Source organism: Falco cherrug, chromosome 7 (assembly GCF_023634085.1).
Source record: "Falco cherrug isolate bFalChe1 chromosome 7, bFalChe1.pri, whole genome shotgun sequence".
In the NCBI taxonomy this organism is placed as follows: Eukaryota; Metazoa; Chordata; class Aves; order Falconiformes; family Falconidae; genus Falco; species Falco cherrug.
In genome coordinates this window covers 62,232,370-62,254,308 of record NC_073703.1, presented here as the reverse complement: position 1 = coordinate 62,254,308, position 21,939 = coordinate 62,232,370, and the positions used below count along the sequence as shown (strand labels likewise).

General features: G+C 40.2%; 1 protein-coding gene and 1 long non-coding RNA gene across 3 annotated transcripts; one reads left to right on the top strand and one right to left on the bottom strand.

The window, feature by feature from the left end:
• The first annotated feature begins 1,296 nt into the window (after positions 1-1,296).
• MBIP (MAP3K12 binding inhibitory protein 1) lies at positions 1,297-17,417 on the top strand. Of its 2 annotated transcripts, none has more exons than XM_055716534.1 (9): positions 1,297-1,471; positions 5,672-5,791; positions 7,489-7,710; positions 7,813-7,909; positions 9,420-9,485; positions 11,176-11,328; positions 13,848-13,945; positions 15,296-15,334; positions 16,476-17,417. In XM_055716534.1, the coding sequence occupies exons 1-9, from the start codon at positions 1,352-1,354 to the stop codon at positions 16,581-16,583; spliced, it is 1,023 nt and encodes a 340-aa protein (XP_055572509.1). In that variant the 5' UTR covers positions 1,297-1,351; the 3' UTR covers positions 16,584-17,417. The 2 variants fall into 2 exon arrangements, with proteins under 2 accessions (XP_055572509.1, XP_055572508.1); XM_055716533.1 differs by having other exon boundaries at positions 1,298-1,471; positions 16,473-17,417.
• A 125-nt stretch (positions 17,418-17,542) lies between these two features.
• LOC114017253 (uncharacterized) lies at positions 17,543-20,949 on the bottom strand. The gene is made up of 3 exons (XR_003562189.2): positions 20,903-20,949; positions 20,708-20,810; positions 17,543-20,070 (listed from the first exon to the last, which is right to left on the bottom strand). It is a non-coding gene; the product is annotated as an uncharacterized LOC114017253 (long non-coding RNA).
• Positions 20,950-21,939: the final 990 nt, after the last annotated feature.

The window sequence follows — 21,939 nt, the reverse complement described above, 5'->3', positions numbered from 1 at the left end:
ACACACAGAATAGCATGTCTTCAGTTTAGTGGGATTTATTTTCACTAAATTATGGCAAATTTTATCTGGATACTTTAGAGAGAAATGTGTTTAAAATAACTCTGAAAATATCAGTCAAATACATTAATTTCAATGAATGGTTTTATTTAAGAATGCTTTAATGTTTGTATATACAACAGCACTCACTATTTCCCAATGGAATAAAAAATACTGGGGGGTGGGGGCCAGAACAGGAAGGGGTATGAAGGTTAAGGGATCAACCTTAAGGTGTAAGAGGAAACATCAGGTAGAAAAAAAAAAATCTTTCTCAGCATTCATACTGTCCCTGGAAAGAAATCAAGTGCACCATCTTAAAGGGAAAAGTCTTGCAATCCCCATAATCAGAGTACTCTGACAAACCCGCTCCTTGCGGTCTGATGAGAAAACCACCAGAAGAGTCAAGGCTTTGAAGAGAAGGACGTATGGATTTAAAAAAGTGAAGGTACAACCAGAGAAGCACGGATTCAACAAGCGTAGTAACCTGATTTACTTAAAACACGCGTCGTCCTTCCCTCTGCGAACGAGCCGTCGGTGTATAGGTCACCCTATAAGCGTGCCCGCCACCTGCCCGTGCCCATGGCTCTGTGGGGGCTGCGGGAGGAGAGGAAGGAGCCAAGAGGCAAAGCAAAGGGCGAGGGAGTGCGGTGACCTCGCGGGGGAGGATGTCCCGCAGGAGCTGCTGCAGCCCGGGGTTCGTAGCCCGGTGCCACCGGAGGTGCCATAGCAGCACACAGGGGTGGCCTGCGCCCCTGGGCCAACACCCTGGCTCCGCAGCCACTGCGGTGGGCTTCCACCTGACGGCTGCAATGGGCCTGAGCTGAGAAGAGCTTCAGGGCCCCAGAGGGGGCTGAGGAAGGTGCAGAAGATGCTTCCTCACGCTCGGGAACCGGGGCTGCTCGCCACTCAGAAGAGGTACCGCAGCAGAGGGTCCCCGCGCACCACGGCACGGAAACCCAGCGGGCCGGCGGAGGTCGGGCAGACCCTGCCCGGGACAGCCAGGCCTGAGGCTGCCCCCGCGGCCCCAGCCCTGCTGCCAGGGGGAAGCCGCCCGAGCTGCCGCGGCTACGCGCAGGGCAGGGCAGGGCAGGGCAGGGCAAGGCAGGGCGGCCCCCGGCCGAGCCCCGCAGCCCGGCCCGCGGAGCCCCCGCGCTGCCGGTAGCGCCCGGCCGCGTCCCCCGCGCCGCCCGCCATTGGCTGCCGCGCCTGTCCATCAGCCTGCGGGGGCGGGGCCACCGGGCACTGCCACCCGAGGGTTCGTCATCGCGGAGCGACGCCGGGGACGTTGCTGGCGGCCGCGGCTCGGCCCGGTGTCATGGCGGCGGCCCCCAGCCCTCTCCAGCCCGGCGGCCACGCTCTGGAGATCGGCGCCGACCCTGCGGCCTCGGAGGTGGCGAGCAGCGCCCTGCGCTGCCTGGCCGGGCTGGCGGGGCAGGTGAGTGCGGGCAGGGCGGCGGGGCGGCCCGGGCGCCGCGGGCCCGGCACTGCAGCGGCTCCCCCCGCCCTGGGGGCCCGAGCAGGGCGCGCCCCTGCCCCTCTTGCGGCCTGCGGGGCCCGCCCGGCCTCCGGGGACCAGGTGCGGCGCCGGAGGGAAGTGAAGGCCGCCGCAGGCCGGGGAGCGCGCTCGCCGCTGCGCGTTGCTCACGGCTGCTGGCGGGAGCGGCGGGCCCCGGTCGGGGCTGTGGTGGCGGGCGGAGCGCGGCCTGCAGCGGCATCGCCGCCCTGCCCTGCCCTGCCCTGCCCTGCCCTGCCCGCCCTCGCCCGGTCACCTCGTAGTGACCGGGTGTTGCGTGTCATCTGGTACTTCCACGGATGATCCTTCCCATGGGAAACGGCAGTTTGCCTAGTTGCGCTATTTTAGCAATTAATGATTCGGAATTGAAAAGCTTACTGTGTATTAAATCAAAAGAAATGATCGGGAGCTTGGAGTTAGCCTTGCCTCGGTGCGAAACACACAGTGCATCTCAGTGGGTCAGGATTTGTAAAGCAGCTTTGTTCTGCGGTACTTCAGTTGAACTACCTACTTTAGGTTTAGTAATGGCTATGAATTATTTAACAGATGTTATGGTAGTGGTGGGAGGCCCTTATCAGGAGAAGGTTTTAGTAACAACTTAATTATTACCATAAATAATTTACAGATTAGTTTCTTTTCCCCTGTGGAAGCATACATGTAGTTCTGGGAAGGCAGAAGCAGCACACTCTTGCTTCTGAAATTAGCAGTTTGAAGGTTTGAGGCCAGATGATGGGTGACATCTGTGGGAGGTAATATAACTTAACATGTGTTCATGTTACAAAAATACTCAGAAACAGACACTCTTAGATACAGAGGCTGTTTAGTAGTCGCTGCTGACTGACATGAAATTATTTTTTAGAGCTTTTCACCTGTCATCAGAATAGAATTGTGTATTATATTTGCTTCTCATCTCAAAGTCTGCTAGTAGTTGTCTCCCTTTTCAAACCAAAGTCATCCAGAATTTAAGTGCCTGAAAATTCAAGTGCTGACTAGTAAGAGTCTCAGTTTTTCTGTCTTCAAAAGTGATTAAAAACTCCCCTAGCTTTTGAACAGGAGTGCAGTGCTAAACAACTTGATCATCATACACTGCAGCTTCTTAGCGTTACTGAGACAGGAAAACTGCCTATGTGTCAAGGATGAAATATCCCATAATTCTTCCTGGTGAAAGTTCTCAATGTAATCGGGGAAGGACTAGTGACTGTCTGTTTACCTAGATGTGATACTGTCATTCATACTGTTCTTACAGTCTTGCCCGAGTGAAAAATTGAACTCTGGTATGGATGGAGAAAACAAAGAATAATAAAGGAAAAGTTTCCTAAGCTCTTAAATAGGGTACTTGTCACAAGTTCAATTAATTGTTTTCAAAACCACATGAAAGACTGTAGTTTCTTTCTCCTCTTCAGTAGCTTGCTTGTTCTCCAGAGTTTGCTTTATGCCTGGCATGTCACTGCAGAGAGCTTAGTGATTTTTAACACTACTTGGGTGTGCACAGACAATTGCAAGAAACCAGTTTAGAGTAGCTACATTCCCTCAGTAGTTACAGTAGTTTATGGTGCAGAGTAAAATTGGTTTTGTTGGTGTTTGGAGTGTAGTCTTTTGATGACAACAAACTCATTTTATGGTGCATTGCACTGAACTATGAGTAGGGGTCTGGTTGCTCCATCTTAGCTGAGGAGGCCCTTTTAGTTGCTCAGTCATGATTGCTTCCAGTTGTTGAGTTACGCTCTTGTCTGCTGGCACTTCTGTTCTGGTAGATTTAACTGTGGCGCTTTACCAGCTTACTGACAAGCAATCCATCTTGCATTTTTGACTGAAAATACTGATTCCCCATTTCCCTTTTATAGACATTAGTGAACATGTGCCAGATCGTTAGCTGCTGCAGTTTGTGATCCATCATAGTAGTTTAAGTTGGATTTATGCTAGCAGGTTGGACTGTAAACAGGACTATTTCTGGCACAGGAATATTTTAAGGAAGACATCTGGGGATAAAAACACTTAAAACCAATATGACTGATCCTGAAAAGTTCTTTAAGCCCCAAGTGACAATCAATGTCTTCCATAAAACAATTTCAAAGGCCTGAAATGACTTATGATCCTGTAAATTGCTACAGAATAGACTGTGGACTTGTAAATGTACAAAGGCTTTGAAGTTACCAAATCACAGAATTTATAAACTTGCTTGTCACAGTTCTTACAGGTAGACGAATGGGAAACACTGAGAAAAAGAAATTTATTTTACAACAAACATATTTGGATGCAGGAGGAGTTTATTCCTTATATTTAAAAACATTGTTTATGAGTTTAAAATATAACTGGCCTCTAAATTATGCTAAGTCAGAAGTGCTACTGTTTTTGTACATTCGTTGAACCACCTGGACAGGAGTCACAGGCATCACATATGAAGGCACACATCAGCTGAGTCTGTTTGAAAAAGGAGGCTTATTAAGAAATTGCAGTAGGACTCCTGTTTTGTTTCATTATGATGACTTATATCTATGCCTTTTTTTACCTTGTCAGTGGGCTGTAAAATAGCATATAGCAGATGTTACTTTAGAAACTTTGGGAAGAAATATATGCCTCATGATCACATATGCACAGTGGCTTAGTTGTTGAAGTTTTGTTCTTACTAAATTCTAAATACATTCTTGATTTTCTAAGGTGTTCAAAACACCTGTTTCCTAAAACATTACTTTTCTTACATCCTGCGTAGTTTAAGTACTAAACAGGAACAACCATTTGTTTGAAAATTATCTAAAATACATTATGTATCTACTCAGACCATCTCCTTTGCAGTGTAATTTGGAATCTAATACTGGATTTTACAAGGCTGTTCATTGACTAAAGAAGGAAGGCTTCGGCTTGTAGTTCTTTACATACAAAATTACGATAATGCTGGCATTTAAAACTAATGTAGAACAATTTATTATCCGTGGCTTTGCCTTCAGGGTGATGTGTAAGTTCTCATTGTTTCCTCATACAATGTATGGGGGATTCAGGAAACGAGTGTATATGGATTCTATGTTCTTGCTCATAATATTTGGTGCCATTAGAAGTTAGATATCTCTAGACCGTATGTCACTTTTGACATCTGCCTGAGCTCGGTCAGTTGGTCTGTCTGTCTGTCTCTGTCATATGCACATGACTTGGTATTTCTGTGTCTCAGAGTACCTGTAGGTCCTCTTGATTTTAAACAAGAGTTTTATCTGTATTTAGAATCTGGGGGATCACTTACGGGGTTTTTTGGTCGGAGAGCAAGCTACTTGGCCTTGGGAAATGAAACTGCTCGTTGCTTCGAGACTTTGAGAAGAGCTTTAGTGTAACAAAAATGGCAGAGGTGGGTGTGAAAGGGTGTAGTTCATCAGTGATTAACAATCAACTTTATTAGAAAGTGAAAGTTTATTTTTAGCTTGTAGAAGATACATAGTTCCTTTAAATAAAACTTATGATGTGTATTTCTCTTTATTGTTTTGGGAGTAAAATACTGCAATTCCTTGGCAAAGAGAACAGACTATGGCAATTGTTTTAATCTGAATGCATATGAAGGGGAGCAGTGTGATTTGGAAATGGGTTTGATAGTGAAGCTGTATAGTCAAGAGTTTCTTTAACATTGAGATTTTTTAACGATTCATTTTTTGAAACATTTTTCATATAAAACTTCCTTTGGATTACGAGCAAGTAAAAATTTCAAGTGTGGTATGGTGCAGTATCAAGACCTTGGTCATACAGGCATAGATACCCTTGCAAATCTCAGAATAAAATGCATGAATTTACAGGAGGCTACGATCTTGGGTGCATGTTTCTTCCTACTGGTGGTTCTATCATCTGTTAAAAGATTTAAGCAATTAAAGTGAACAGTATGTTTTCATACGATAGTTAATTGAATTGAGAGTTGACTAAAGTTAAAGACTACATTAATACAATGAAAGTGTGATGAGATAGTAAGGAATTTTTAACTCTACTATCTTTCTTTGAAAATGACAGCAGCTTGAGTTATAATTAATGTCAAACCTATCCTCATATAAAAATGGTGTCTGTATGAGACTGAGCATAATTGTTGTCCTGTAGAAGTCTTGTATACTTCATAACGTAATTTCTTGTTGTGTTTGTTTTGCCCCCTTGAAGCTTAACCTTGGAGACGATATCGTGAAAGTTGTAATCGATTGGAGCAAACTTCAAAGCACATCAGCACTTCAGCCAGCGTTGCTCTTTAGTGCACTTCAACAGCATATTTTATGTTTGCAGGTAAATATTTCGTTGGACATGTTTGACTTGACAGAAGTCATCAACAGCTGAATATAGTTGTATTATCTAAACTGTAAAATTTCAGTCATTTTGATCTTACATTCCTGTGTCCAACAAAGAAGAATGCAAAAGTACTATACGCTTGGGATTCCACTGTGCTTCATAGGTACTCATGGATTTTTCAGATTAGTGGTGTGAATAGCCACTGGAGGTGAGCAGGCTGAATAAATGCAGCCTCATTGATTTCTAGACTTGCATTGTAAATGTGATACATTTCCATCTATGGTGGGTTGTAATTAAGCAATAAGACACGGCAGGTGTGTGTCATGCTATGATAATGATTCCATGCGTTGGGTGAGTTTTGAGGCTCATGGAGTGCTTTCAGTGGTTCAAGAAGTGGCATTATCCCAGCATGACACATCCTGGAGTGTCTTACTGCAATTAAATATATTTTCAGCGTAGTTTTTTTTTTAAAAAGAGTAATTTCTTTGACATTAATGTCTCATCTTACCAAGTAGCCAGTCACCATTACTGTCATTTCTTTTAACTATTTGAAACTTTCCGACCCTGCCAAAAGTATGTGTAATTTAGTTGCATGGCAGGGAGGGTGAGCAGTTTGTCAGCTGGTAACTGAGCAGTCTTTTGACCTTGGTAGTTCATCTATAAAAGGTGGGGATTTGAATACCAGTTTTTTGCTTCAGCTAGTCAATGAATTATTTCAAGTGTGTAGTACTGAGAGGGCAAAAAAGGAAGTTCCTGTATTTGCTTATCTATAGGTAAAATAAAGACCCTTTATATTTTCCAGGCATCCACCAAATCGTTGGTGTAATAAACAAAAAAAGAAAATATGCAAGACAAAAGCAAGTAAAAATCATATCCAACTGTAAGAACGTTGCATGCAGGAATTTGATTCTGTTTCAGAAAATGTGACCAGTAAAAATCATGTTGTCTTAAAATAAAAATAAATAATTTATAGAGGGAAAAATAAATGGTGAAATATGAAAAATTAAAAAAGGAAGTGTGACATACATATGTACTGAGGTTTTGTCGATACATGTTGTGTAAGAGTTATTGTGGTAGGACAAGCATTTTATTTTTGCTGCTACAGATGTCAGTGCATTCTCTCATTTAATTTCATGACCTAAGTAGATAATCAACCGTGTCAAAAAAAGCATGTGTTCAGGATAACGCCTATATATTTTATGTCTGTGTTCTCTCATTCACTTGGGCAACTGCGGTTTCAAGTGGAGAATGTAGTGCGGTGCTGATAAAGTAATGGCTTTACAGTGTGAAAGCATTGGCTTTCATGTTAAGGAGGAAAAATACTAAGCCTTACTCTTCTGAGTAGGCATTTGAATGACATTTTAATTAAGTGGCATTGGTGCCAATGATTGAAGCTTTGATTTAGCTAGTAACAGATGAGTAGCAGGCAGATTTTTGCAGAAATTTGTCTTATACAAACCTCTGAAAAGCATAGGTCAAAAAGGCCAGAATCATGGTGTGCACAATATTTGGAACTTTTTTTTCTCCTTTTTTTTTTATTCTTTTATTACTGTGTTCCATCAGAGGCAGATGTGATTCCTAAAATTATTTCAGTTGGTCTGTTTTAGAAATTGTAATAATACTTGGCTTTTTGTTTTGTGGATTTTTTGGCTTTTTTTTCTTTTTTACCCTAACATACTGTTTGCTTTGTTCAGCCTCTTTTAGAAAAACTCCAGTCATTGATTAAAGAAGAAAATATAGGCCATATTGAACCTGCAGGTAAAACAGAAGGCCAAACTTGTGAAACAAGTTTAGATGCTTATGATGGTAACTGTCAGATTGAAGAAAAGTATGCAAGTTATGACTTGAGAGATCAGAAGGATGCTCATGTTCATTTTGATCCAGAGGTGGTCCAAATAAAAGCTGGAAAAGCAGAAGTAAGTGATGTACCTAAATTAAAAAAAAAAAAAAAAAGACCTTTCTAAATTTTGAATTTAAAGAATGAAATAGATATATGCCATCATGTTTATTACCTGCAGATTGACAGGCGGATATCAGCCTTCATCGAGAGGAAACAAGCTGAGATCAATGAAAATAATGTCAGGGAATTTTGCAATGTTATTGATTGTAATCAAGGTAACTGGCTAGCCAGACTTTAATCTTCATAGCAATTTAAGTTGGGTTTTGTTATTTTTTTATTTTTCAAAAGCACTATTTTATATTTAAAGCGGAACTTTATTTTAAGAGTAACTTCCGTTTAAAGTTACGAACTTGCATGTGCACTGCAGATGTTGTCAGAGAGACAAAAAAAAGAAAGTAGTCACTGGATGACAGTGTTTAATGCATCCCATACAGAAAGATTATAGTTATTACTGTGTTCGCTTTAAGAACTGCTATCTTAAATCAGATGATTTTGTAGCTATTGTTTCTTATGTTTTAGCTAGATGTTCCTTCCAAAGTCAACAAAATTGCAATTCAGAAATGTCTTGTGAATTGCATATTCAAATTGAAGTTAATTTAATGCTAGTTAAATTACAACAAATTACAAAGAAGTATTTTTTTGCAATCAATTTGAATTACTAGCTACTTAGAATTACTTTTTTCTTCCAACATTACTTATGCTATTGGTGTTTTTAATGCACCAGCTGGCACAATTTGCTGTATCTATAACCAAACAATCTTAAATTCATCCAGTAGGCTGGATCCCATTAGCACTATCAGTAACTGTGTAACTGAATGTGTCTTAAAAGAGAAGGCACTTTTATATACATAAGTAGTACAGAGGCATTTTCTAAGTACCTATGAAGCCAGGTGTGCATTGTCTCTGTGGTGTACTTATGCTTTTAGAGATCAAAGCTTATTGTTCCGTAAGCTTTATAGCGAGAGAGTTTAACTCCTTGAAAGTATTAGTTGGAATGAAAATGACATCTGAAGTCTAGTAGAATATACTAGATAGTAAAATACAGATTCCTAAAATTGTTAATTACATACAGAAGAAATGATGATAAGACCTTCCTTTGTATGTTCAGGCATAATAAAATATACGTAAAGCCTTAGTGTATATGGGCAGAGATTAAAATATAAACATTAGAATAAACTAAGACGGTCTGTACTGTAGGTTTTTGTGGTTAGACAAATGAGAGAAGTCACAGGCATCAGAATAAATGCAGGAAAGTGAGAAAAGAATGTTGATGAATAAACTAGACCAGTCTGAAAATAGGAGAACAGTTTCAAAATAGGACATAAAACCAGAATAACAGTGGTAAGCAGGGAAAACACTGTATAGGAAGAAAGAAGTAAGTTACAGAGAAACGCAGTGAAAAGTAAGAACCAAATAAAATGTAAATTGGAAGAAATTTGACCTGATCAAATAAACTTTGATATACATGTGTGCATACATTTATAGAAGTGATTTATTCAATTAAAACGAGTAGGTCCGTGCAAGTGTGTGAAAGTATTAACTATAGTTAAGTATTAGTTAACTATAGTTAAAGTATTCTATTTATAGAATGAATTAAGTATTTCTGTTGTATGAAAAATTTTAATTAGATTTGTTAAAAGCCTAAAAGCTGATAATGGTTAGAATATTTTAAATTTTAAATATGTAATTAGGACCTCACTTTTTATATTATTATTATTTATTTAGAAAATAGCTGTGCCAGAACAGATGCAATTTTTACACCATATCCTGGATTTAAAAGCCATATAAAGGGTAAGCAGTTATTTTAATACCCATTTATTTAGTGTCCAGATGGAACAGCATTGATGAATTTTTGACTTTAAAACTTTTATAGGATGTTCAAAAACTACAAACTTAACATGTTGATTTTTGACTTTAGTGAGTACATCATCTTTGCTTACTTCTCCAAGGTTTTCAATCCCATAACTGCTTCACTAAGCTGATGGTTATGCACCGAAGACTAAAACAAAGTAGCCTATTTTCATTGTCTGAAAGGAAAGATGCAAAAGATAAAGCAGGACAGAGAAGTTGAACAGTTCTTTGTTTTTCTTGTAAGGTGAAGTCAGCAGTCCAGTTAAGGAATTGACTTTAAATAAAATTATCTCCTGTTTTTCATTAGTCAGTGTAAGTATATTGAATTAGAAATAGCTTTGGGACACAGTGGAAGTTCTGAGACATAGACTTATGGGAATGACAAGCTGGGGAACAAGCTTGCCACTGCACTACCTTTTGGAAAGGATTACATAGTGTAAAAGTGATTGTCCAACAGAAGTTACCTGTAAAAGGCTGCTTGTCCATCTGTTGCTCTCTAGGTGTACACAAGTTACTCTGTGTTTAAAAACAAACAAAATCTCCAAAATGAGAGTAAGTAACCCTCTCTTCCACTTTTAAGAGTGGTAGTATTCAGTTATCCACTTGATGTTGGTTCTAAACCAACTAGTTATTCTGAATTTTAGAATTCAGAACACTACTGTGAGGCGTGATGATAGGTCTAGGCGTTTAAAGGTCTGGTGAGCTACGAGGGAGATGGGGTAGTGAGGTTGAGTTTATAATCTTTCACTAAGAACCCCTTTCAGTAGTCACTTTTTTAAACTGAGTGCTAGTTTGTAACAGGGATGGTGGAGTACCACAGGAAAAAAGAAAAGTTTGCATCTAAGTAACTAAAGCCCACAGTTCATAAATGAAACATTAGTAACTCTTAAAAAGTAATTGGAAGTAAAATCAGCATAAACTGAAGCAAGAATGTAATATGTAGCCTTCATGAAGTACAGAGTAAGAAGGCATGTGCTTCAGTGTCTGGAGTTGCCAACATAGTCTTTTACGTCTTTAAGTACACCACAGTAGTCCTATCAGGAAAGACTTGAGAAATGACTGTGATTTAAAGAGGAGTGACCAAAATCTTCTGAAGAAAACATGGTTCAGCAGGGAGAAAAAGATGGACCCAGAAGCAGCTGAAGAGTCATTAAAGCTGTCACCTGAGTAACAAAAATTAGAACTTCCTTGCTGGGATTCATAGCGATTCTTCTAGTTGTTTACCTCCCCTCGTCTTCGTGTATTTATGATGCTTCCTGTAACTTTAGGTCTGGCCTCTTCTCTTCATTCACAACAGCTCACATGTGCAACTGCTGACATAGATATCGGGTTTTCTGCTATTTATCAGCAGCTGATGACAAATTCTTGATACCACCATTCTACATGAATGTATGAGTAATTCTTTTACTTTGCATATGTAAAGTCCTAGGTTTTTGTTCAGTTTAGTTACTCATGCAAAAACAGGAAAATATTTTTACCTGAGCCTTTAATCATATTGTCTATGGGACCTGGAAAGTGGTGTGAAATTGATTTAACACAGGTTTTCATTTTTTAATATTTTAATTGGTTTATTTAGATGTACTTTGTGTTTCATGTGCATATATGTTAAATTTGTGTTTTCTTTACCTAGTTTCCAGGGTAGTAAATACGTATGGACCTCAGACTAGATCTGAAGGAGCGCATGGGTCCAGTCTCAAAGCCAGTGTACCTATTCATGATTGTGGAAACCAAGCTGTTGAGGAGAGATTGCAAAACATTGAAGCACACTTACGGTTACAAACAGGTTTGTATCATGTTTTAATTTTGGTATCAGTGTGCCAGTTTGTACTGTGGTTATCACTACTGTAGTAAAATTGGGCAAGTCTATAAAAACTGTGACTGTGAAAACAGTGGGTAGGTCCACCGAAGTGTTTACTTACCCCATGTACTGCAATCTAACGTTTAGGTCCTGATGGCCAATATGGAACCCCGATTTATGCCCAAATTAGGATGCTCATTTAGTAAATCTACACTTGATGTGGTGGCAAATGATGGAGATGCACTTGAGAATGGGATTTAAAACAGTCTGGAATATTTAGAAGTAGGCGTTCTCAGCCAGTGGAGTCCTTCTGCCTTGACCCACTGAACAGGAAAAGCTGAGGTTAGGACTCAGTCCTGCTTTGTGGACACCTTGTGGGCTGGGGATAGGATGAACCCAAAAAAAGGCAACCTGAAACCTTTTCCTAAAGGTGTATGATTCTTGAAATGCTGTTAGGTGAGAAGCTTACTTTCCAAAATGTGGGAAGCTCCATTGTCAATACTTCACCTTGGCTTGCAAAAATGAGTGCCACACCTTTCACTAAAATCAAAGTCATAGCCACCAGGCTACTGACTGTTTTTTAAGTAGTTGCTTTCCTCACCCCAGCCCCAGTTTTCTAGAATGTAAATCAATGAGGCACTTACCAAGGGGGAATCTGCATTTTTCCTGAAAAATGTTTACAAAACAGAATAGAAGCCCAGATCATCACCTAATAAAGTGAGTGTTCTACACATCACACTGCAGACACACACTGACGTTTTTGGTCTTTTGAAGACTGAAGAGATGTCAAGCCATTCTCTAAGAACAGGGTAAACATTGACTGGATTACTAGATGCCTGTGAATGCATAATGGATCAAAGTCCTCTGGCAGCAAGGAGAGCAGAATACTCCTAGATACTGCTGAGGCAGCATTCAGAGGTTGACACTTGCCTGTATAGCTGTCTCAAAAGTCAGGTGAGTTTTGTGCATGGAAATAGAATTTGCAAGTGTCTGGCCAGCTTTAAGGTTACATATAAACTCCAAAGCTACTACAGATTGTATCAGGGATAGTGACTGGGGGTAGCTAATGGAGGGGCCCTGCCTTCCAGGTTGTGCCTATAGTAGGTGACATAATTTTGTTTGAAGGAAGAGGTCAGCTGAACTACAGTATAGGGGAAGAGGATGAAAGTGTGCAATTCAAGCTCAACTTCTGTCTGAATCAGAAGTCATGGATCAGAAGATCTCAAGATCATTTGCTACTTACCTAAGCAGCTGTGCAATAAGTATTTATCTGAGCAGGTAACCTGCCTCAGCTACCTGCTCGCCAGTTTTTTGTTTCTGATGACTGAAGGAGTTGTTCTATTCTCACCTGCTGTTTTTTGGAACAGCTTTTTCTAGTGCTACCACTGCTCTTTTCCCTTTGCATTAAGGCAGCAATATTAAGAAGAGTGAGAGGTGAGCCGATTTAATTAGCAGCTGCTGAGTGATGAGTAGAGAGCAGAACTGAAGGAGGGAAGCTACCCGTAAAATTGCCTGTCTGAAGTGAGGAAATAGGTGAATGGCAAAAACCCCAACATTAGTGCTTATTTCAGTAGTTTGTGGAAAAGAACTGTCTTACCTAACAGACCTAGAAATAAATGGAAATGAGTGGCAAGAGAAGTAGAAGCTTGCTAAGGCTTTGGTTGTCAGTACTGTTCAGAACCAGATGATCATTTTAATTGGGATAGTCAGTAGTTAGTTGGGATAAACAGGGATTTCAGTTGTAGAGTACTATGTAGCATAAATACAGTGCTTTCTAAGGCTGATCTTTTCATCAGCACTGTTCTTACATGGGGAACTGAGCCCAAGCTGCTGTACTATAGCTGCAAACAGCAAATGGGTTGAGGTGGGTTTTTCTGTTGCTGTTGATTTTGTGGTGTTTGTGTGTTTTATTGTGTTTTTTTGGGAGGGGGTGTTGGGCTTTTTTTGTTTGGTTGTGTTTTTTTTCCAAAGCTGTGTTATTCCATTCCATACACGCATTTCCCGCTCCTGCTTCTCCTGTCTATGGCCAGGGAAACGCTGTTCTTTGTCAAGTGCAACTCATACCTGCCCTCTAACCTCTGTGGCTCAGTGGAGATAGGTTTCCTTCAGAACAAGCTTAGGTATCAATGCTGAATTCATGTGTGGTCTGCCATCCCATCTGCTCCCTCCTGATGATGCTGTCTGTTTTGAAGTGCTAACATTGGTGTGTGACCAATGTATTGTAAGAGTGATCATTACTTGTTCCAGGGACCTTGTCAGACGTATTTCAAGCACCTGGATAAAGTTGTCTATTGTCTTCACTGACTGCACTGGCTTATTAACCAGGTTTTACCCTGAATCATATTAATTACCCTTCCTTTTTATTATCCTATTTGCTCATTTTGTTTTAGCTGCTGGTTGATAGCTGGACTCAAAGAATTCACCTGTAAAACTTGCAGTCTTTAGTTATAAAAGTTATTTAAGTGCTTTTCCTGATTTCTTTGTATTTGTACTGGTGTAATTAGGTGGTCCTGTACCAAGAGACATTTATCAGAGAATTAAGAAGCTTGAAGATAAAATCCTTGAGCTGGAAGGACTGTCTCCTGAATATTTTCATTCTGTAGTAAGTAATTCTCTCAACTTCTTTTAGCATATCTAAATGCATTCAGGACTTTTGTGCTTGAATCTTTGATGTACAGGCAAAAACCTGTATCAAAGGGCAGACACTTCTGATAGACAACTCTGGCTTGGTGTAATGGTTATATTTCATGTTGACCATCTATGTAAGTTCATGTTTCTACCTGATTTCTCATTTGAAAGAAAATAGTATTGAGTGGGGTGGGGGGGGCAGGGGGGTGGAATTCCAGTCACCCAAGCTAAACTAGTTTGCAAGAAATCTATTATAGAGGTTGGATTTCTCTCCTTACCCTCCTCACCCACCCCACATTCAAATCTGAAGCGTTTCTTATGACAAGAAAATTGACTAAAGTTTTGATCTCAATACAAATCATTAATGGCTTAAATCAGCTGAAATTCATTGGGCTTCTGTACATGGTCTGATTGCTAAAGATCAGCTATGTAGAATGACTTCCAATAGGCTGAGAGAGTGAAGCCTTTAAAATTTGTTTTGTGTGATTCTATGACTGTGGTTTCTTTGTTACTAGTCTTCAGGCAGAGTTCTGTCTCTTTCTGAATAGTAAAACTTGTCCTTCACAGAAGGAGATTAGGACAGAGAGAATACTAGTTGTTACTACATCAGTCTCTGCTTGGCTGGGGAAATTTCTTGTCTGTTATTTTGTTCTTCTTTCCCCACATAACAGTAAGAATGTCTCTTTTACTGTTGATCGTATTTTAATTTTTCTCTTCTCCCTTGAGACCAGCCAAAGAAGAGTCAGTAATTAGAAATCAATAACAATATTATCAATTTTTGTTTCATTTCTTTGTTTGTGTTGGAGACCAGTAAAGTCCTTTATTTGTGAGGCTATTCCTTCAAGTTGTTGGCAACCAGAAGTTAAAACGTACAATTTCCATGGAAAGTGCTTTAGGATCTTTGAGGAATGGGAATCTGGTAAAAAACTTGTGATGAGGGCAATAGTGTTGTGCAGTAATTAACTTTTTTTTTTGTCCTGAGTTTTGCATGAATATCGGTGAGGATGCAGGAAAATTTTAGGGAGAAAAATATTGACAGTTTCAAAAGCTGGATATTGATCTTGGTTTTGTCTGAAGAAAGCTTCGGTTAAGTTGATAGTTGTTAGCTGCCAGCATCAAGAAGCTTCAACAGCTTCTGACTGCACTCCAGCAGTATTTCTCATGACCCAAAGTACTTAATTATAGAGAAGATTTCTTTAGTCTGTGGAATGGCAGTCAGTGTTCTTTCTGTACTTCAAAGATTCTTGTCACTGTTGTTACAGAATTACTTGTGGTCCTCTGTCAGTGCAACATTAAGTCTGTGTTGATTATGTCTTTTCTTTAGAGCTGTTCTGGCAAGAGGAGAAAGGTTCAACCTCCCCACGTAAGTACTGTTAACTTTTGTTTACCTTAAGTTTAGGATGTTCTGACTGTAAAGTAGTAGTAGTTCTACCAAACAAATACTTCACTTCTCAGAAATAGCTGCATAAGTATTGGATAGCTTTCTGGCAAAGAGAGGGAAGGAGACAGAAAGTTAACAGGTGTCACAATGAAATGAGTCTTCTGAGTGTCTGTACTAGGGTAGGTTAGTTAGTGTTTTCACCACTTAGAAGGATTATAGAATAAAATAAATCTGTAATGATGATAATCAAGCTGGGGGTAACAGGCAATATGTGAATTCTGATCAACCTCCTAGTAACGTCATCTGGGGTTGCTTTATGGCTCGATGGTTTTAGGGATATTTTTTAATTTTTTTTTTTTTTGCATTCACTTTATTGGTTCATGGAGAGACAATAAAAGTAGAAATGGCTGGCTCGGCAAAAGCATTGCAGAAAGACATGACAGTATAGCAGATATTAACCTAAGTCAGTAAAACTTGCCATTTTCACAACACCATCGTATAAGGGAAGGCATTACCCATGTACCTTAGGCCACAAGAGAGAATTTCTCCTCTGTGCAAGTGAGACTGTAGCTGGAACACTCTGCTACTGGCCAGTGTACTTTAACACAGATGGACTGGGGAGAATGCTTAGAACGGGATATGGGCCATCTGAGGCTTGAGGAAGTAGACTTGTTTATACAAGAAAAAAATCCTCCATAGGTTGAAATATTTTATAAAAAGGATGATAACCTTACATTTTTTTTATCTCCTCTTACAGAAAGAGCTTTTTAAGTGGGCCCAGAGGTGATTGGTTTGGGGCAGTAGGAAAAAACCCTTCAGTTGTAAAGCTGGGTTCCACATCATCTAGATACTCTCATCCAGTGTTTTAACATCAAAGAATTTTTGGCTTTTTATGAACAGGTTAAACAAGCATCTAATGGAAATAGCACGGATGTATTGATCTGTGATTAGGACTGTCAGTTTCTTCAAAGTTTGCAGTCTTTTTCTTTCAAGTTTAAATAGCCATAGACTAGATTCAGACAATTCTGCAAAAGTATTTCTATCACTTAATGCAATATGCAGTAACTTCTCTAGCAATTACAAGATGTAAATGATTGTGGGTTTTATTTTGTTCTTTTAGCAGAACTATTCATTGGCTGAACTTGATGAAAAGATCAATGCTATAAAACAGGCATTACTGAGGAAAACGAAAGAAAGCAAGTCCAAAGAGGCTGAGCGGCTTCTTCGATAAAAAAAAAAAAATGTCTTCAGAATCCTCATCATGCTTTACACATACCTGAGTAGCATTCATCAGGAATGACTCTAGCAATGAAAGCAAAGCACGCATGTAAGCTCCTTTTCGATGATCTTGAAAGCTTCCTTTCAGCACTCATTTAAAACCAGTCTTATTAATGAAATAATTACTTTAAAATGAAGAATGTTTTAGGAATAGCATTCTAATAATCCATTCCCTTCTGTTATAAAGGAGGATTGCTGCATTGTTCGTATGTGGAATGTCTTAACCCACATACAAAAACTACATTTCACATGTAATTCCTGATGACTGAGTATTCAAAAGATCTCTCTTTTGAACACATTTCATGTAAGTAGTTTGCATAGAGTTGTGAAATAAAAGTAAATAACTTCTTCATAAGTAAACTGTCTTAGGAAAGAAAAAAAATCACAAAAAACTTGCAATATGTGTGCTTACCTGTGGCTTTTTCATATTTGTCACTGTTTTCACAGCTGTTAGAAATGCAGCAAATAGGATCTCCCTAACCATCTTTTAGAAATACAATGTGTGGAGACACATGTTCTTCACTTCCTCAATGTCCTATAGGAATTCAAACTTCATACTCTGCTAACAAACTTTGTATATTTTAAACACCCCTGCAGGGGAGGTTTTGAGGAGCATACCAGCATGCACCAGCTTCCCTTCCCTTCCTTCCATATGCATGCTTACATGACTTCTGACGCGCGGATGCTGGGTACATAGCTTAAATTAAAGTCAGATCTTTGGCCACACACTGAAGTGTGATTTTGTTTCGTTTGTTTTTTTTAAATAAACCATTTTCTATTGATACCAGTTCTTTAGTTTATTTGCTGTCTCTGTCTTTATTCCAGTTTAGAAGAAAAGTAGCTGTTACAGAGGGAGTCTTGTGTGTTAACTGCTCTGCTTACAGCGGTCATACTATCAATGTCCCTGTATCGGTCTCTGTGACAGGTGTTACAAAGAGTACTTACTAGACAGAGTCTTGCACTTTGAAGAATAGTTGGCATTTCCTGTGATTTTTGTGTTACCTAGGTTAACATCTGTGGTAGCAACTGCACCTAATGCTTCTCTGAAAGTAAATCAGCAGAGCTGGGAGACAAAGCTGCCTGAGCTCTGGTCGTAGCTCCAGGTAAGAAGACACCATGATGGCTGCCCAGATGCTTAGTGTCTACTCAGGAAGAGATTAACCCAAGCAGTCATAGGAGTATTTCAAATACGATATTGGATACAAAGAGGTACTTTTGCAGTTGAAGACTGAGATCTGCCTATGCGTAGGACCGTTACTCAGATTGTATGCGCCATATCAGTACAGTACCCTACAGAGATTACTTATATGAATTATTGCCATTGGTGAAAATCCTAGCAGTTCATATTATGAGAGTTATATTGGTGAAGCAGTACAGTGAGCTGCAACTTTTACCTCAAGTAGATAAGCTTTGCTTTCTGTCTACAGAACTGGGTTTTGGTTTGTTTTTGTTCTGCATCCCAAGAACCATAACTCAAAAGAGTACAATATGGATATATAATTGTGCCTCACATTACACACTTCATGCAGTAGTACTTGAGAGAGGGGTAGGAGGTAGCCGTTACAACTGGGGACAGGAAGGGTGACCACAGGGATTTAGCTTTTATGAAGCAGTAGCCTCCACTCAATGTGCATCATAATTCAAGTACAGGTAAGACATGCTGACTAGATCTAGTGCATTTGCACTATGCAGTTTTCTCTGGAAGATTCTGGAGTGAAGCCCTAGAAGAGATTAACCTGTGGGCAGATACCTAGGTCTGAAAGATTTGTCTAGGATGAAATTATTTGTTGTTAGTTTACATTAAAACAACTGCATGTGTGTGTGTGTGTATATATATATATATTTACACGGAGAGAAAAAAAACCCAACCAACTAACTTCAGTCCTCATCTGGGGGCAGTTCTTGGAATAAATTGCAAACAATGCCACTTTCCTCAAGGGAGACTGGTTACAAAAAGACTGCATTAGCAGTTTCAAAGTGGCATTTTCTGTAGTGAATTGCCTGCTACTTGAAAGATCTCTTGCCGTGGGATTCTCCTCCTCCTCTTTCTCAAGATGGCAGCAACATAGCAGTTAAGGGTTGAAAGCATAATGAAGGTGCATTGTAGCAAAACAATAGCTAAGGAGACAACAGCAGAAGTACTCTGGATGGTAATGTATTAGCCCTATATACTTTATCAAATTAATTCTACAGATACACTTGAAAAATATCAAGGTATTCATCTTGCTTTGTTATTAGACCTTTGCCATCCTTTGGTTTCAAGTTGTTAATTTCTTGTACACTTAAGGGCAGTGTGCCTGTCCTGTAAAAATTAATTGGAAAGATACTCTCTGCTGTGAGCTGCACATTTACAGTAGTTGGAGATTTCAGAGAGCTGCCAAGCAGTTGGAAGTTTCCCTTCCCCTGGCTCTGCTATATGACTTTTATGCGCAGAGGGATGGAGGAACAGGACATCATTCTGGTATTCAACGCTATTGGCCTTACCAGTTCATCCTTGCTTGCCTTTGGTCTCTTTGGGCTTTACCTTCTACAACTAACTTCCACCATAAGGACTGCTTCTGCAGAAGCAGGTGAGCTACCCAGTCCACCACACCCCCATAATAACGGTGATGCAGGACAGACCTCTTAGACTACACATTTTCCAGAACTACCAGTTATGCTGGTTTTCCTCCGCACCTGAAATACTACGATGCTTGCTGATAGTTGGGGCTGCAGTAGCTGAAGTCTGAAAGGTAACCATAAACAAAGCAAAAGCAGAGAAGGTGTTCTACTATCTTGTTGGCATGTCTCAACACCTTGACCAAGACCTCTTTACAGATGTTGGGCTGACCTACACTCCTTTACCTCCCAAGGGACACACAGAAGCGTTCTGAAGAAGAGAACTTTTTATCCCTGTTAATGGTCTTTTCTGCTCCACTTGCAGCTAGAGCTAGCAGTACAATGTAACACTGAGGGTACCTTTCCTCATACAATATTTTCCTCTCAGCCTGCTCCTGGCATCCAAAAGGCATCCAGAAGCCTTTGTAACACAAAGCACTACTGTGGCTTCTGCTTACTACAGCAACATTTCTCACTTGGAAAAAGGCCAGGTTTGGATCTGAACTGGACAAAGGGAGTGGTTTAGATGTGCAGGTTCCCTCCAGAGAAGAATTTACTGGATCGATAAAACGACACAGAATCATTTTTGTAGGTCACTTACGTGATCCAGTTCACCATCCTCCAGCGTACGTAATCCCAGCAAAGGTTTGCCTGTGAAAGGACAGCGTTTTTGTGGAAACATCTCCGCCTGCAGCTTGTCTGCAGCGTGGCGAGAACACCTATTGTATGGCAACAAGCGTTCTGCCTGGCTGTCAGTCCAGAGCTCCTTCATTTGCCAGCAAGTTGAGAAAATTTGCTTCTGTTTTTTTGTAAGATGGTATCTCACTCCGTGATCAAACACACTGCCATAAAAACAATAAACATAGAGCAGATTCTTCATTAATTTAGGCTCACAAGCAAGTGTGCTGTTCATTAAAAGTTTATCTCATCTTCAACGTGTGGACATTTGAGAGGAGGTCCCAGCGCCACTACCCCTCACCCCCAGTCAGTAGTAGAAACCCTGGTCACAGCAGGCATGCATGAATGCCATAGCTGGATTCTGGGATTTGTTACTGGAGTCACACAAGAGTAAGAAAAGCAATTCTCTTAGGGTGATGTGAATCCCTGACTTGCTAGCAGATAAAAACCACCTGGATGTGGGCTACACAATGGTAATTTTGTGTAGAAGGTTTCCCTGTCGAGGATCTCTTGCACTGAACATAACTGCAACCCATTGCAGGATGGTATACCACAAGGTTCAGATGAAATTCTGTGAACCTTTCCCACACATGTCCAATCTATATATATGAAAATTGCAGGCAATTAAGAATGGTATTGCTTAATTAACTTATCCAGAACAGGTTTACCCTTGTTCCAGTGTACAGCTATTCCATGTTACCAACACCAACAAGCTTATTGTGCTATATAAACTGTAAGGAAAAGAGGGAATGTCCTGCTGGAGAGAGATTGCAGAGCATTCCAGGCTGCCAAGGCTCTTACCTGAGCTGCATCTCTTCTGTCCTGATGTTTTCAAGGACCATGCTTTGAAGGAAATGCTTCACATCTCCGTAGCCAACCAAGAACTGAAATGGCTTGATGTCCACTGCAAGAAGCCAGGACAGGCATGTATACCAGCTGCAATATGTAAAATTTCACAGATAAAATGAGATATTCTGTCTCCTTTTTTGTGCTTACCTGGGACCTGATCCAGACATCTTTCCAGGTTTTGCCCGAGTCTGATAACTGAGATGAAGTGCAAAACACAGGCTAAGGGCTTCCAGTTACAAGATAAAAAAAAAAGGAGATCATACAGCACTGTAAATTTGGCATTAATTATTTGAGGAAGATGTCTAAGAGCATCACTTTTAAGCCAAGAACATTTGTCTTCCTTAGGAATGCTTGACATTGCTGTTTAGCACCATGTGCGAGAGATGTAGTAAAACATGGGAGCTTGTGTTACACATATTGTGCAGTGCTGCAATATGTGCATGATCGGTTTCTTCGCTTTGGGCTTCCCTGAGTAGGGAGCGATTCATCTCTAGGAGGCTAATTTCTTACAGTTGAGTGCAGGATTTTAATAAATAAACCCCAAAATGAAGTGGCCTTTTGAACAGCCCTCGTATCAGCAGGTAATATCAGTAATTTAGGAAACTCAAACCATTCACCATTCCATCCAATATATTGTGATCGGTGCTGGATATATTTAATTTTTTTTTAAATACATCAGAAGTTATCTCTTGTTTTAATTAAGACCTTGCAACACCACTGAGAAATTTTAACCCCAGAATGCCAAAAAACATTATTTGAAGTAGTCAAAATACAGACTAAGTATATATTTTTGATTGATGAGTTTACAAATCATTTGCACCAGTGAGAACAAACAACATTTTCTACTGCAACAGATGCTGAACCATCTTCTGAATGAAGACATGGAGAGGAGGCTTTGAAGAATTAAAAAAAAGGTCTCCAGAAAGATTCCCTTATAGATACCTTTTCCCTTCCCCCATAAGAGCAAGTGTTTTCTTTTCCCTAACCCTTCCTGTTGAAGACTTGCTGAGTACTTCAGGCTTCTATAGCTGTAGGAATCTCTCTACCTTGATTTGAGCTGTGCTTTAACGCGAACCCCTATAATCCTCTCACAATTGCTTGCTACCACAAAAGCATGGCAGAAAGCGGGTCAAACTACCCGCAGCCCTGTGGGTGGCTGAGGATCCAGGTTACCTGTCCAAAAG

What these genes read in the sequence shown, in the direction of transcription:
- MBIP (XM_055716533.1), top strand. Translation starts at nt 1,352, where the DNA reads ATGGCGGCGGCCCCCAGCCCTCTCCAGCCCGGCGGCCACGCTCTGGAG. An exon ending in TGGCCGGGCTGGCGGGGCAG is followed by an intron (nt 1,472 to 5,671) that starts GTGAGTGCGGGC and finishes GCCCCCTTGAAG; the next exon opens with CTTAACCTTGGAGACGATAT. An exon ending in TAAAAGCTGGAAAAGCAGAA is followed by an intron (nt 7,711 to 7,812) that starts GTAAGTGATGTA and finishes TATTACCTGCAG; the next exon opens with ATTGACAGGCGGATATCAGC.